The 16,605-nt window shown below is 37.9% G+C and overlaps 1 protein-coding gene across 3 annotated transcripts in view; it reads left to right on the forward strand.

The window, feature by feature from the left end:
- The window catches only part of PDE4B (phosphodiesterase 4B), a 549,746-nt gene that overhangs the window by 510,575 nt on the left and 22,566 nt on the right, over window positions 1-16,605 (forward strand). For 2 of the 3 annotated variants that reach the window (XM_073234084.1, XM_037024341.2), the window contains one exon: window positions 1,892-2,004. In XM_073234084.1, coding sequence (XP_073090185.1) covers window positions 1,892-2,004 — 113 coding nt within the window. Of the gene's footprint in view, window positions 1-1,212; window positions 1,388-1,891; window positions 2,005-16,605 lie in introns of those variants that run through there. The other variant, XM_017643660.3, reaches the window with a different exon arrangement.

Below are 16,605 nucleotides of genomic sequence, written 5' to 3' on the forward strand. Positions count from 1 at the left end.
AAGACAACAAGGGAGCAAAGCCTGGATAGTTGGGAAGTGATTGGACTTTTCTTTTGTGACAGGCCAGGAATGAGGATGGGAGGGTTCTGTCACTTCAGAAAAAGCTTCTTGGAAGAGGTCTCTTCTGGAAGAAAATAAAGGAGGTAAGGGGGTGTTTCCAACATAGGAGAGAGTCAATGAGATTCTTCATCTTGAAGTAGCATCATAAAATTGAGGAAGAAAAAAAAGAGGGAAGGTCTGTGCAAGTGTGTCTTGAAGTGAGTTTTAGTAAAAACACTGCGATTCTTCTCTGCACTGTTTTGAGGAGTGTGAAAAATATGGAGGAAGTCACCTCTAGTGGTTTTGTGGCTTTGAAGTATGACATACAGGATATTGAATTTTTACCCCTGTTTATTCTGAAATGTAGGCGTATTTGGGGGATAAACAAAACACCTATTCTTTGAAATGGGCATCTGTGGTCACGTGATTGTAGTCTCTTGGAACCCCTCTCTTCTGTTTATTCCCTTTTCTGTTTCAAGTGTGAGTGCTGCCCATGTAAAATTATCCAAATAATAATAAGAAGCCATGTGGTCTCCCTGGGATTTCTGTAAAGCATAGGAAAAAAGTATTTGAAATCTGACAGAAATATGTGCAATCTTTTCTTTGTATTAGAATTCTGTACAAGATCTTTAATTTTATTAGTGCCTACTGTGTGCTTGCATTCCAGAAAGCTTGGCAGAGTTAGTGGATATTGTTCCCCTCAAAATTAGTCATGTATGCAGGAGAGGCTGACTGCTTTATATAACTGTCTATAGCATCTTTAATTCATCTAGCATTTATAAAACTTATTCAGTGTTTATTAACATAGGGTTCGTAAGTCACTAAAAGCATTAGTTTAGACTCAAACTTTCAGGTATGGGATGACATGTTGTAAACACTTAAAAAGAGCTTTATTATCCCACAAAAATATGATCTTATAAACAATTTTTCTTTGAATGGACCACTGAGAAATATTTCCAGAAAGTCTAGATTCCTGTAGTAACAAATCAGAGCCCCTGCTTTAATCAAAATGAAAATCTGCAGCGTTCACATTTGGCTCCACCTGAAAGTCCGGTTCAGAATTTCCCTGTGATCCTGGCTGTTGCAGAAGAGAAGTTTTAGCTTTGTTTAGTATAACAAGAGCTGCATACTCCCAGGCCAATAAACGTGTTCACAGAAAACTCCAGACAGTTTTTCTTAGACTGAAGCCTTATCAGGCAGACCTTATTTTGCCTCTACTTAAAGGAGGGATTCAGAATAGGTGAGGGATAGCCTACCTCTCTGACTTGTTCAGGCCAGTGTTTGCTGTATTAAAAGTTACTCCAACATTACACATTCCCCAGAATGAATGACTGCCTAGCCTTCCAAGGTAACTCTGTCAGCTCGCTCTCCCAGATTTTCAATTGCATGTTTCGTTTAGAAGAAAAGCAAAGTGAGAAAACGCTTTCCTCACTTCTCCTCTAGACTGCAAACACTCAGAAATGACATCACTGTGCCCCAAAGAGCCCAGGATGACTAAGGCAGAGAGTGCCTGAGAAAACTCATTGCTTCTGCCTTGAGTTTTAGGACACATGTATGCAGATGAGCTTATAAGAGACGGTTCCCGCCTTCTTCCTCAGAGGAAGTTTGTTAGTAGTTCACAGACACCTCATCCAGGCGGGGGGTGAAAACTGGCACCAGCCATCCCGGGCAAAGCACTACGGTGATTTGTTCTCCTGGTAGAGGAGCTGGAAGGAAGGAGTCGGCGCGCAAATAATGAAGGAGCACGGGGCCACCTTCAGTGGCGCCGGGATCAGCGTCGGCAGCGGTGACTCGGCTATGGACAGCCTGCAGCCACTCCAGCCTAACTACATGTCTGTGTGCTTGTTTGCAGAAGAATCTTATCAGAAATTAGCAATGGAAACGCTGGAGGAACTGGACTGGTGCTTAGACCAACTAGAGACCATACAGACCTACCGCTCCGTCAGTGAGATGGCTTCTAACAAGGTAAGAGATGACCGTTTTATTTATTCATTTAAGTGTGACCTCGCAGGGAGCTCCCGGCTCCCCTTGAGCTCCTCTGGCCTCTGCCTGCAGCAGAGGTGCACCTGAGGATGCCACCGTGAGAACAGGCTTGTTGATCTGCCTCAGAAGATTCTGTCCCCAAGTGCCACACTTAGCTTGTATCTGGATGCTACAGCAAAAGTTTAAGATTCTCAGTAGGCTTTCATTCCCAGACATCAGACTTCTTTCTTATTAATGTAGTTCAGAATATGTTTGAAGCGAGATGTGTCTGTCTACAAGGTGTACAAATCACTATTCAAATGAAAATGCCTTTAAAAAAATAATTATCAGGAAGATAAAAGCTGATAAATCCATGGAGTAAAATACTGCATTGCTGTCAGTTTAAAATTTATATATATATATATATATATATATATATATATATATATATATATATATATATTTTAACAAGAAAATAATGTGACTTCTGTATATCAATGGAGAGAATGTTTTGCCCTGAAGTTTCATAAATTCTGAAATTTTTCTCAGAAGGACATTCTGGGATTTTCTAACATTTCTGTTGTGATGTTGCCATGACCTAAGAAAAAAAGAAACACTATACTTTGTTTCTTAAAGAGAAAGTTTTTTTTTTAAGTTTGCTGCTTTTCAAAGTGGAATCATGTGCAATTAAGTTCCACCCACACTGCAAAGAAATGGTTTTATTTACAATCCCCAAACAAAACTCAGCGTTGAAGAGCTTTAATTATCTCTCATTATATCATTTGTTTAATTAACAACTGGATTTAGAGTGCTAATTTATGTAGTGAAGAGTTGTTGCTTTTTGTTTGTGTTTTTTCTTTGGAGAATGTTATCTTACACACACACACACACACACATTTTAATGGAAAACCTTAACATTGTGCCCTCATAAGTACACATTTTCAGAATCCCCAATCATCCTAGCCTGAGGTATGGTCTTATTGTCTTACGGTTCTGGGGCTGGGAAGAGGTTCACTCCACACCTGCCAAATGCCTTTCCAGCCCCGAGGTTCAGTAGTGAATGTGTGTCCCTCCTCTCTCTTTTCCTGGGGTTAAAAGTATCACCTTCCTATGGAGGCTTGCTGGCTCCTGCTCAAAGGATCTGACAGAGGAAGCATTGCACCCCCAGGAGGTCCTGAGGGAAGAGAAGAGGAGACTTCTTACTCTTGTTTATTGGTTAATGAGAGAGAAAGAAAAAAGAAAGGCCCTTTCTCAAATTTTAGCTCAGATTCAAGCTGGAAAAAAAAAAGAAAAGTTTCTAGGTTCAATTATTTACTGGCTTTTCTCTGAAGGCTCAATTCTGTGTTTTTCCAGGCTGCTGTAAATTTCAACTAACTGCTTCCCAATGAGGAGGCTTAACTTCTCTAAACCATGTTGGACTCCTCATAGGAGAATTTTACTTTGGCCTTGTTTGGAGTACTAACAGATACTCTCTGTTCTCTGCATTTTGTGATTATCAATAACCCTACAATATTTAGACCCTATATGTAGGCATAGTTTTTCAGCAGGAAAACTGTCTTCTGGAGTCACTAAGATACAGGAAGCATCTAACTCCAGGAGGAGAAAAAGAATACTCATTGAGAAACTGCAAATTGCCATTATTTTCCATTTTGAGTGTTGATACATTGTAGATTCTAACCAGGTTAATGCCTGGAGTGCTGATATTAGACACTGTCTGTCTTGCAGATTTATTTTTAAATTGTTCATATTCAGCATAATAGTAAAGAAGGTTCTGAGACCAGGGACTGTATAGGTCCTGATGAGAATGCCAGTCACTTCAGGCTTCCGCTCCTCCTTTATGGTTTGTGTGCAGGAAGCAATGAAAGTTAAATAGAGCTAACCCTAAAGAAAGGGCTCAACCTTAAGGCTGACACACTTAGCTTCAGAAGAAGGCATGCAGCTTCACCTATTTTCTGGATCTATAGTGGGAAGGTTGTAAGGCAAAGCAATGACCCATGGGATGAATAATGCCTGGCTGACAGCTGAAGTCAATTTCAATTTTTAAAAAGATTTCTCTTTTTCCTTGGCTGCCTTTATTTCCCCCTCCAAAATCTTGATGATCCAGATGATTGTCTCAAGTAAAGCTTAATCCATTGCATGTATAATACAATATAATGAGAATATTTTTGTGGCCACCAATAAAACATGGATCTCTATCAGTTTTGGGGGGAACTGAATTACCTGTGGTAAAAATAAATTCCTCATTCAATTTTAAATGTTGTCAAAATTGTTTAAGCATTCTATCCACATTGCTGCTTAAAAGTATAATCATCATCATTATTGTCATTACTGTATAATCTTATATGGTCATCTTTTGCTTACCCTCACTGAACAAAGATACTATGGCAAACCTCTGAGTTCTGGGCTTGCAAGTGAGTGTGAAGATGTACTATAGATGGAGAGTGTGAAAAGCATGGACTTCGGAAGCAAAAGATCATGGCTCAGATCCTGTCTGTTATTTACTAGCTACTAGGCCTGGCCAATTTATTACTTAAATGTTCTAAGACTTAATTTTCTCATCTGTAAGACAGGAATAAAAGTGCTACCTACTCCCTCTGGGTTGCTGGGAAGATTAAATGAGATAATGTGTGTGGAGCATTTAAGACACTGATGTGTAGTAAAAGTTCAACAGTGATAACTTAATAGCATCCACTACATCTCTGCCTAAATAAAAATAAAAAAATTTTATTTAGGTTCTAAGCAGCTAAGTGATCACTGAGCTTTCATTTACTTAAGAGTGACGATGGAAGTATCAGTGTTTGGCTTAGGTGCTGTTTGAGAATTACACAGGTGCCAGTCTACATGCAAATGGTCGAAGGCTGTCTGTGTCTAGTGGAGGAAAAGCAAGCAGTCTTTCATATGGATTTCTTCTGCATAGGGTAGTGTGCTTGTCTGTTGTTTTTTTCTTAACCATTATCCATTTTGAAGAAAACCGTAACTCAAAGTTTGTAACTGGCTTTCCAAAGTGTGCTTCCCAGGGTTAGATAAGGAACAGTTTCTGTGACTTTTAAAAATACACTTTTCTCCTTGGCCTAAATTTCCCTCATTCTTTCATGCTGACTACAGGTCAAATGGAATTCCAAAATTGTAGAGAAAGATGCAGCCACGTGGGTTAATATTGTAGATTATTCCCTCCCCTTCCCAAATTACAAGATGGAATAAATGAAGCAGGAGTTTTATGAAGCAATGACATTATTTTTCAAGATGAAAAGGATGTCTAGTGAGCCTTCTGCCAGCTGCCCAAGTTCAGTTAGACGTATTAGAGCTGTTTTCTCTAACAACAGATTGGCTTCTTAGATTTGCTCATTAATTTTTGTTTCAACTTTTATCGCCTCCTGAATTAGAAGAATTGTCTTACACTTCAGTGAAATGTGAAATGCCTCAGAGCATGAGTTCCTCAGTGGCAAACAGTCAGATGTTTTGAAAACAGGATGCTTTGGGTCTGCATTACAAAAAGAGGAACGGAAAGAGAAACAGGATAGAAAGGAAGAAAGCAAATAGCCTCAGCAGGATCCCCGGCCCAACAAGGGCATCAACACTGACCTATCTTCCTGACCTTCACTGTGGCTCAGTTCCTGACCTCTTGTCACCAAAGCCAACCAACGTCACTGGAGGAGGACAGGAGGAATGGGGCAGCTGCTGTCAGGGTGACTAGAATTTCCTGTCTCCTTCCTGACAGACACAGTCAGTAAAGCACAGAGTTGCAGCAACAGTGGCCGAGGGAGGACCAACGCAGAACAATCCCAGGGAGGTGGAGTTGTGACTGACGAGGAAGGCGGAGCTTTTACTATGAAAAAGTCCCAGGCCTAAAATTTTCTGGAGAAAAATGCCAGTGGGGTCATTTGTGCGCAACATATTGAATGTTTTCAGAAGATGAACATGCTCTTGTATTCAGTAAAGAGCTATGTTCAAGCAACTGGGTCCTGTCTGGACTCCCCCTCAAACACCCTCTACTGTGCTTTTCTTTTGTGACTAGCTTTGCCCTGTGGCTATTTATGTGCTGCAAAATGTTAGGGCCCTATCAGTGAACATGGGTGTTCTAGTGTTGAAAAATGAAGTCCTCAATAATATCAGTATTCTGTTCAGAATAAAGCATCAGGACCTAACACTTCAGTAAACATTTACGGAGGAAATGCATCAGATAGGAATGGGAGATAGCTGGTCCTTTTCCTCTGAAGGCCTCACCGGGGAAGTGACTGCTCCTGGCCACTCAGGTTTATTTTTCCTGCTCTTGAGGTGTGGCTGTACTGGAGCACTGAATGTAAAGGCAACTCATTGCCCGTGTGCTTCGGTAGGAGGGAATAAAGGCATACATTCCCACCAGCCCCGGGGGGCTGCTGGGATCTAAGCTGTGCGATGCTGAAATGTGATCAGGATGGGCTGTTGCTGTAAAGCTGGGTGAAATCATTTTCTAATGGAATAATCAATAAGTATGGCAGGTGTGGGATCCAGCAGAACTGAGAGGAAAGAGATTTACTGGCTAACAGATATGTCTCAGAGCTCTGTCAGGATGGTGATAGGTGGGTAACCAACTATTGAAAGGGATTCATTCCACTTCTGCCCAGAATTAACTGATATCATCAAGAGCAGCGCCACCCTGAGGGCCAGAGGAATCCTTTTCCCGGACCCTGTGCTTTAGGACAGCCCTAGCCTGGTCTGCTCTGGGTGCACCCTGCTCCAGGAGGGAAGCGGTCCGCTGGCCTGAGGGGCTGCTGGGATTCCCCTTCCAGACCACACTGCCCCCACTGGTCCCCTGCGTTCTCTGTCCAGATGGCTTCACACTCACTTTCAGGGCCTGTTCAGGCCTCCTTCCTAGGTTTGCTGGAGGAGTGCACACCCTTAAGCCCAAGGGGTAGCCAAGAGGCAGCATGTCAGCTTCGGAAGTTTATGTGGAGGAGCTTGAACTGCCGCCTATGGCACATGGTACACAATGGTCCAGGCCCTGGGGGTGGTAGGGCCTGGGAAATAATGGGGCAGGTGCGGTGCAGTGACTGGATACCCCTGCACTCCATAGCCTAGGAGTTTAAGAATTCTAAATTCAGTCTGGCCTTCCAAGCTGTTGGGAAGGGATATCTGTCAAGATATGAGTGTTAAGATAGCTCAATTTGTATCATTAACGTATTTGGACATATGGTATGTGTCCCCACAAATGTTAGAGGTGACCCTAAACTAGAGGGCAGAATAGAATGAAAATCAGTACTACACAGGTGGGGTACACATAAATTTTTCTGATCCAATTCTTCTTTCTTTACTGCTCAGATTTATATAGAAGTGTGGGCAGCAAAGTACAGAGAGCCTGGGAATAAGCCTTGAGCTTGAATTCTAGCTCTGCCTCTATTTAAGTGTATTATCTTAAATAGTTAAATCATTTTGAATCTTTGCCTTTTCTTATATACAAAGCAAAAGAGTTGGAGCAGACTATCTCGATGATTTCCTTCAGCTCTTGCATTTATTGGTAGAACAATAATAGTAAACAATAAACAGCTTTTCTAGGTGTATACTATGCAGACATTGTGCTAAGCTCCTCACCTCCATTCTGTCATTAATACAACAGCCATTTGAAATAGGTACTATTATTACCTCTGTTTTACAGATGAGTAAAACAAAGCTTAGAGAGTTGAAATAAATTAAAATAAAAAGAGAGCCAGGATTCACATTGAAGGCCCTCTGACTCACCATCAATGATCCCAATAGGAGAGATAAATATAGAATTATAGAGGTATTTAATAACTCTTATAAGGGAATTTTGCCATGGTTTCCATCAATGGAAGGTCTTATTCTAACTCCGACCATCATTGGTTGGGTCTAGTTTAGAATCCTAATTTGCAGGTACCATATTCTGGACCTCTAGACAAATGATTGTAAAGCACTCATAAATAAACAAATAACAATATTAAATGAATCCACTGCCTATGTAGACCAATTTGCTAAATTCAAGATCTATTTGTTCCCTCAGATTCTCTAACATTGCCTAAGATAAGACAATATAGTTTTGTTTAAAAGACCTTAGCCTATCCCCAAATTCCCTACTTAACCACCCCTCAAAATAAAAAGCAAATGGAGAAAGGTTGTTCTTTTTTTTTTGTTACTTTATTATCTTTTAAATGTTAGGACAATTTCATCATATACTACATTCTTTCCAGTGCATGCAATGTGACCATAAAATAAGAGAACAATGGTTCAGTAGTAATAATTAATATAGGGAAATTTCCTAGAAGTTCCATATAGACTGTTTTCCTTGGACTTTGTCTTCAAACAAAAATTAAAGAGAAGATTAAGCTGGTTATTCCTTAGTTAGCATTATTTCAGTTACTCTATGACAAAACACAGTTATATTATTGAGTCTAATTCAGTATTCCAAGTTTTAGTGTTGTCAAAATTTCACCAAAGATTTTGCAAGTTTTTTAGTGCTTTGTAATAAATTTAATTTGCAATCTATTTTGTTTCATTTAAGTGTTTCTGCATTGATATTTACAGAGCCACTTTCTTTACTGAATGCTAATCCATTTAGCCCAAACTTTCTCCTAACTCCTTTTAAGGTCTCCAACTGAACAAACCTCTAAAAGGCAAGCAGGAATGAAGTGAGGGAACATTAATTACCTTTGACTTCTGGGTTTCTGGCTGGCTGATAAGAGAATTATGTTCTCAAGATCTGATAAAAAATCATTATAAGAGGAAACCTTTCTATGTGAAAAAGAAAATCAGTCAATTATATTTAGAGTATCCAGTATAAATCTATAACACTAGTTTTGAAAAATAGAATTACAACATAGTAATAGAATAAAATTTTTTGACATTTTTTATAAATTTTTTCTTATCTTTTTGTTTTCTTTTAGAATATGTCCCAATCTAAACATCTCCCGAAATCTATGCCATTGTTATCTGTGAAAGAAAAGCCAAGGGTGGAGCTTACGCTTGTGCTTTTCTAAAAATTTGCCTTCTAAGTAAAAGTGTATTCAGCAAGTTCAGAAAGCTCAGCTATCTGGAAGCCAGCACTTAACAAACCAATGATGCCTGGGCAAACTTGGGCAACAGTGAATACATTTCACACTCTTGAAGGCACTGTGCCAGTTGCTGATGTGTGTCCCCACACATCCCTCTACTTGGGCATTTTTCAGGGACCTGCCAACCTCCCTCTGTTTTGCCCGTTAGTACGTGATGTTTCCCTCAACTGGTGCCAAACTGTTTAGTCTCTTGGATATTTTACTGTAACTTCCTTTGTTTGATTTACTTTAAAGTAGCCAAGTGTTTCCACAAAGAAAGGACTGTTAAATTATTTAGAAATGAAGAAGACAGTAAAACTCCTGTTTCTTTTGTTTCTGTTTTGGGAGGTGCCTGATAATCTTTTTCTCTTTCTGGAGTAGAGTTTAAAAGCCGAAAGTCATTCTGCTCATCAGTCCTGTGTTTCCTTCTGTTAACTACTTGCCGTATAACTTTGTCCTGTCTCTGTTTCTTTTCTTAGGTTAGATTCCCACACTTGGAATTAATGGATTAAAGGGCATGAACATTTTTAAGGCTGTTAATTCTTCTTTGCTTTTCCCCTAATCCCAATGCCAAAGTTTAAGTGGTACAAAACCCTGTGATTAGGAAAACTGCTCTCAACTTCTTTTTATTCCTTCCTTTCCTCTCTCTGAAACTGAAGGTGATAAATTGGAGAGTTTTACCAGTTGGCGAAAAAATAGCCAACCCTTGGATTCTCTGCTACTTAGAGCTCTTAGTTTAGGAAATTGAAATCAAGATGGTTGATCATCTTGATTTGACCCTCTCTCTGCACCCCAGAAGGTTTCTAACCAGTGACCCAGATTATGCAAAGCTCTCACAACTCAAATATGATTTCTAGATTCTTGAGTTGTTTTACCGACATCTTAGTTGTGTAAGTTTCAACATTACTGGCTGCTACATATTTAGAAATGACATCAATGTAACTAATGCTTTGTAAACATTTTAAATCAAATGAACCTCCTTTACAGCAGAGACACATTTTTATCTGTTTAGGTAGCTCAAGATGAGTTTTAGTATTTGTAGACATCTGAGTTAAGCAGATTTTGCAAATATTCTGCCATGAATTCATACTGATGGATTCTGAACTATTAGTCTAATTATTTAAAATTAGGAGATGAGTGGAAAATAAAGGAAAAATGACTCAGGGAGAATTGATCTCAGTCATAATGTTTATTAAGGAAAGTTACTCTATGCCTGAAGTATGCTCAACAGTCTTACTTTAGCTCTTTTGGTGTTTACCCATTTCTAATCATTACTTACTAAGTAGGACAAAGTAAGAAAATTTCATGGGATATAATACAGGAAATGAAAATTCCTTATTCTGGGTGGGTAAGAAAGCTTAGTATTTTGGTTATTAAAATAAGATACTTGAAATTAAAAAACAAAAATATGTAAAAGGAGATTCCAATGGAGGGAACATCATTTAAAAGCTACAATAATCATTTAAGTATAAGAAAAGAACTAACAGAGTTGAAAACAACAGACTAAAATTAAAACTGCACCCATAGATTGAAACAGTGGACTTCACCTTCCTCTCTTTCCCTGATGTCAGAAACCTATTTGAAAACAAGGCTTAAGATTTTAAGAGTTTTATGATAACTTGATAGTGAAGAAGTATATATAGGCCTGTACCCCTCTTTGTATTCCATCACCTAAAAAACTCACCTTTGGCTCAAATATGTCATCTAGTCCTGTACACGAAGCTACCCCTGGTACTCCAGATATCTTGACTTTTTTCTTGAAAACTCTACCTTAGTTGATCTGACTGATCAGATTTTCATAAAGCATTGTTTACCTATCTTATTGGTTAATATCATCTTAACATTTTAGTTATCTGAGGTTTATTTATGTGTGCACCTGATTGCAAACCTTTGAGGCCTGAAATTACGTTATCATTTTTTGAGACTCCGTATTTGCTTACAGTAGTTAAGACTAAAAAGTATCAAATAGGCATAGTTCTATTTGTGTTTAACTGTCAGGAGAGAGATGAAAACAAATGGAGGCTTCTTTAGTTATTGACAGTCGATTTGGGGTTTATTTTAAATAGCTTTCTGCAATTCTACTTGATTTGGTCATTTAAGAAATGTGTTAAGAGATGTGTTGACCTGGGGACTTTTGATAGATTATCCTTCTTTTGACCAATGCTAGGACAGGTAATGACTTCACTGGTAGAACAGCATACTAGAGATAGTAATTTTTTAGGACTTTCAAAAAAATTAAATTCATAGACCATGCTTAGATTATCCAATGTTAATATGAATCTTTAGTGTACTTTTACATGTCCACTTGATCATGAGAAGCTAGGGACCTTCTGATGGGTCACTAATGAAATGGACTTCAATTCCTGCTCTGGATATCCCATTCATAGTCCAGACATGTCAATTTTACCAGCCAGATGCTACCCATCTACCAAGCTGAAAGGGCACAATGCCCTCCCTGCCTCAGCTCCCGTCCATTGTGATTGCTACTGCTGGCTCCATCTGTAATTGAGTCAGAATAATCTAGATATAGTGTGTTTATTGTTACAACTGGTATGTTTTTCTTAGTCAAGTTCAGTATGCTTTTCGTGTTCTTGACAGGGTGAGCTGCCACTGAATTTTTTCCTGCTATAGTTTAGTACAATCTAATTGCCAAATTTATTTGCATCTTTCTTACCCATCTCATGGAATCTTCCCTGATAATATCTCATCAATACTTACCAGTATTATTTTTTAAACATTTTAAATTAGCATAATTTAATTTCAGAGAATTCATTTTATTTTGATTGTCCTCATTAAATTTGTTTTTGCTAATATTCTTCTTTTGTATGTCTCAGGAATTAATATAAGACTACTGCTATATTATATGTCTGGTGTTGTAAAATTTCCAAACTAAGAAAGGTCATATATTGCTCTTCAAGAAAGACCCTTCACACTCATGTAATTGTAGATTAATGCTACCAAAAGAAAAAAAAGAAAGACCCTTCAGAGCCCCTAGTAAATCCTAAAATAAGAGAGCCTCATTAAAAATAAACAAAACACAAACCCCTGGACAGGAATGGAGGGGTTTTTTTCAAGTAAGATAACTATATTGGATTAAAATGTGTAAAATATGAGTTCATATTTTCATAATGATTATAAAGGAGGAGGAGGTATTCATAAGGAAGAATTCATGAAAGATTTTTCTTTTCTGGTCAAATCTTTTCAAAGCTAGCTATGTGATCCAGGAGTGTGATTTCTCAGAGAGCTCTAATTCTGCCTGAGGAACCATACTTATGGGGCAGTGCTGGGATTTTTAAGGCCTGTTTCTTCACTTAAAGCTTATTCTAAGTTTCCTGTGGTACCAGGACAGAGCATTAAATGAAGGGTTATTTTATTTAATATGAATTGTTCCTACCTTGCTTGCTATGGTAGTTCCAGCACTTAGACTAGCTCTAGGCCCCTTATAGTCAGTCATTCAGATAATTTGTTGGATCAACTGTGTGAAGTTCAGAAACTTTATCTAATTTGTCCAGGACCAACTCTGTTGTTAGTGGAAAATCCATTAGAACCCAGGAATCCTGTTACCTGTTACACTGTACCATGCTACATGTAGGGGCTTGCCATGGCTGATTCCAGTTTTTCTAATTATTAGGTTGAATGAGAAACCCCCATGTGGTTCACAGTGACTTTTCTAAATATACTCAGCAGCAGCAAAAGCTTGCTCCTGAGCCTTCTCCCAAGTTCAGAGTCGGATAACAGAGAACAAAGTTATCAGGATCAAATGCTTTCTCCTTGTGAGCAGAAATGTAAAGTGTATTTTGTTGTCAATTGGTTTGGCTTTGGGGTATTTAGCATACTTTTCTCTTGAGAAGTCTGCATCCTGTGGACAAGAATTTAAGGCCTTCAGAGACTAACAATACCTGCATACTCAATTGGGAGCATATTTATGAGCACATGTTGTTTGTGAAACTCAGCCACTCTCCATGTCTGTTGTGTCTGGAGCATAGCTTAGTCATTCTGCCATTGTTTGGTTATATTTTTCATTCTAGACATATTGATGATACTCTTTCCCTTTTACCCCAGCCATATATTCAGACATGGTACTGGATTGACCTCAACTGTGGAAATCTGAGCAAAATTGCCTATTTGGTGCAGTTAGCCTTATGTCAGGCAGTCTGTGGCCATTCATGGCTTCTGGTCAGTGCATGAAGAGTTCTAAAATCTCTTAACTTGAGGAAATTGCCTAAGTTATGAAATCATGAATGGCTAGAGTTAGCAACAGCTGGACACTTCCAAATAGGCTTTTTATTTTTTTTAATGGTCTGGCTTTAATGGCAAAGGCATTTTGAGTTATGGTTTCAGTTGATGGGCTTCTATGTTTCTGGCAATTCTGGTTTACCCTCCTCAGACGGGTGAATAATCTAAATGTCAACAATCAAATCAGAACTTTTATGAGTAACTCATGTGTCACGTAATCAGTGTGACAAGGCACTACATCACACCTGCAGCAACAGGCTGTGCAAATCCTTGAGCTAATTATACAAGCTGTTGTCAACAATGAGGAGAAAAGAGTTTAAGTGATGAAGAGCCAACCGAAAACCCCACCCAAGTGTTAACTCAAGTGAAGGAAGCACCATGAGCTCAAATTCTTTGGAAATTCAGAGACAAAATTCAGCTTTAAGTACAAATCCTGTGGAATAAAGTACAAGTCCTACAAAGGTCTCAGACAGCATGCCAACCACTTTACTTATATTATTTTTAACCCTCCCACTTTAACGATGAAAAACACTTCGTCTCCGAGAGAGCCAACAACCTGCTGAGTTTCTCAGAGCGTTGGAGCACAGGGTCTCATTTCCAGCGTCAGCTGGGTGTTCAGCTGATCCTACGTTGTGCAGCATGATGTTAGGTTTGCTGTTCAAGTCTTCTTTATTCTGTTTGATCTCACTGGTAAAACCGACCTCTAGCCAGAACCCCCTCTACTTCACATAAGATCTACGCATCTGACTGAAACTGCTTTTATACACCTTCCAGGAACTCAACAGACTTATACATCTTGAGGTGCATGAACTCAACAGACTTATACATCTTGAGGTGCACTGCTGTGCAAAGTAGCCATCATCCATCTCCTCTAAATTATGGTATCTAATAATAAGAAAAATAAAATGCAAAACAGATATCACTAATCTTTTCTTAAAGGATAAAATGACTTAAGACTGCTATTCTCATACTTTTGGTTTAAAAATATGTTAAAAGTTCAAACCTGTGGCAGATTCTTCTCAATTTGCAAGTGCATATTCTAGTATAGGGATTACCAAAATACGAAAACAGATAATATGTAAGCTTTCAGGGAAGAAAGAATATGTCTATGTAAAACAGGGTTTTCCTTTATTAATTTGATGGTCCCTGGAGTTGATCTTAAAGATTTTCAAATTAGCAGGCTGTCCTGGCCCTGGGAAGCTGCTAATCCAGAGCAGTGATTCCCATGGTAGATTTTGAAACATCCTATTTTCTTTTATCTCAAGGGGTATGTGAAAGTTGCTAGCTGAAATCAATATAATTAATATTAAACACAATACATGCCATGTGATATGTATATAAGAGGAGAGTAGTAATCTCAAAACAAGCTATGGTAGATTTTTGTGGCTACAGAAATACTGGAAATTTTAATGAGGTACTACTTAGTGCAGGATTTTAAACAACCCAGGAGATGTTATAGAATAAAATTGAAAATCAGTTCTTAAGGAGAATCATGACCAATGCTTATGGAGTTGTGAAAAGAAAGTATAATGTCTGGGGGGTAATTTCTCTGTTCTGTCACTGCTTTCAAGTCAGATGTGATGGTGTTGAAGCACAGGTCTCATTTTCCACTAGTCAGTAGAGGACATAAATCAGATGGTTTGTGGGCCCAATCCATTGTTAAGACTTCTAATTTTAAAAATCTAACAAGTTGTAGAACTTCTGGCTATGAAATAATTCAAAAGAAACCTTAGTCCTCTGCTTTGGAATTACATTAATCTCCCATGGCCTTAGAACTGGCTTTAAAATAGAGGTTTAATACTAGCCATTATGCACAGAAACAGTTGTGGAAGGCTTAATGGAAAAATTAAAGGGTAACTAGTGTACTTTGAATATTTGATTTTTCTAAGTTACTGATCTGATTTTGGTCAGCTGTTGAAAAAAAGGCCTCTGTTCTATTTAATTGTCAGGCCAGCACCCTAAATCTGCCAAAGTACATTTTTTTTCCTATATCTATTAAGATCCAGATTAAAAGGGAGGGTCAAGTACATAAAATGAAATTATGAAGCTCCACTAACAGTTGAAGTAGTATTTCTCACCAGAAGGAAAGACCTCTGTCAAGAAGAACAAGCTTGAAAAGTTTAAATTCTCTAAAAATATACGGTAACTCTAAACCTGACATATTATGGTTGTATGACTTTAAAATCCAGTCTCTTTAAGGGATATTTGGGACATACTTGGACTAAAAAGAAACATTTGTTGTTTATCAGAAATTTAAATTGAACTGGGTGTCTTGAATTTTTATTTACTAAATCTGGCAAGCCTACATATGTGGAAGTATATACATAATCTACATATATTTATATGCATAACATGTATATCATATATCTATATATGTATATATGTTATATATATAGTATGTGAGTGTGTGTGTACATATATATAGTTAAAAATGCATAGTGAAAATATAAGTCTGGGTGTAAATAGAGTGTCTTTATCTATTTAGTTGTGTCATTGCAGCAATTTTCAGAGTTAGGAGAATATTAGATCATGAGAAATTTTTCTAAATTTTTCTAAATTGAGTTAGGAGAGGTCAGATTTTTTAGTGCCCCAGTAATGTATGCCATATCTTCTCTTGAAAAGTTTTCAGAAATTCTAAAAAAAAAAAGAAGACAGCTACAAAGACGATAGATAAATAGGTAGGAAGAAATACCTAATAATTTTGAAAACTGTTCAAAATTTAGTCTCAAGTTGAAGAGCAGTTATATATAAATTCAAGGTGAAGTGTCCCTACTTTGACTTTTAAAATGTCACTTGAGCAGATACTTGACATCTAACCAGCAAGTAGAATACATTTGATTTTAGCTTCATCACAAACGCCAATGTTTTGCTGCAGAATTATGGTAGATCTTCAGGCTTCCTCTTGATTACATATTTATTGGGAATTACTGCATTATTGGGTGGTTATAAAGAGAATCACTCAATTCATTTAAATAAGTTTCTCTCTGATTTGGCATGTAGACAGGTAGAATGATGTAACTGTATTCCCCGGTGTACCAGGGGTTCACTCCAGTTGTTTATACAGCAGAACTTGTTTGCTAGGATGCTGGAACTATAGTTTCTAGTTTAGGAGATATTGATAGAAAATGGCATGTTATTCCTTCCGTAACCCTGTGACCAACCCACTCAATTCAATTTCATTTGCCTTTTGAATGAAACAAATACACATTAAAGAAACTGGACATCATATTTCAAAAAGATGATAAACAGATAGGGAAAGACAAAAAGCAGACAAGAAATGAGATTCACAATGTCAGATAATCTGAAATGTTAAGAATTGTGCAAGTTGTGAATTTGATAAAGGGTT

Source organism: Manis javanica, chromosome 4, assembly GCF_040802235.1.
Source record: "Manis javanica isolate MJ-LG chromosome 4, MJ_LKY, whole genome shotgun sequence".
NCBI lineage: Eukaryota > Metazoa > Chordata > Mammalia > Pholidota > Manidae > Manis > Manis javanica.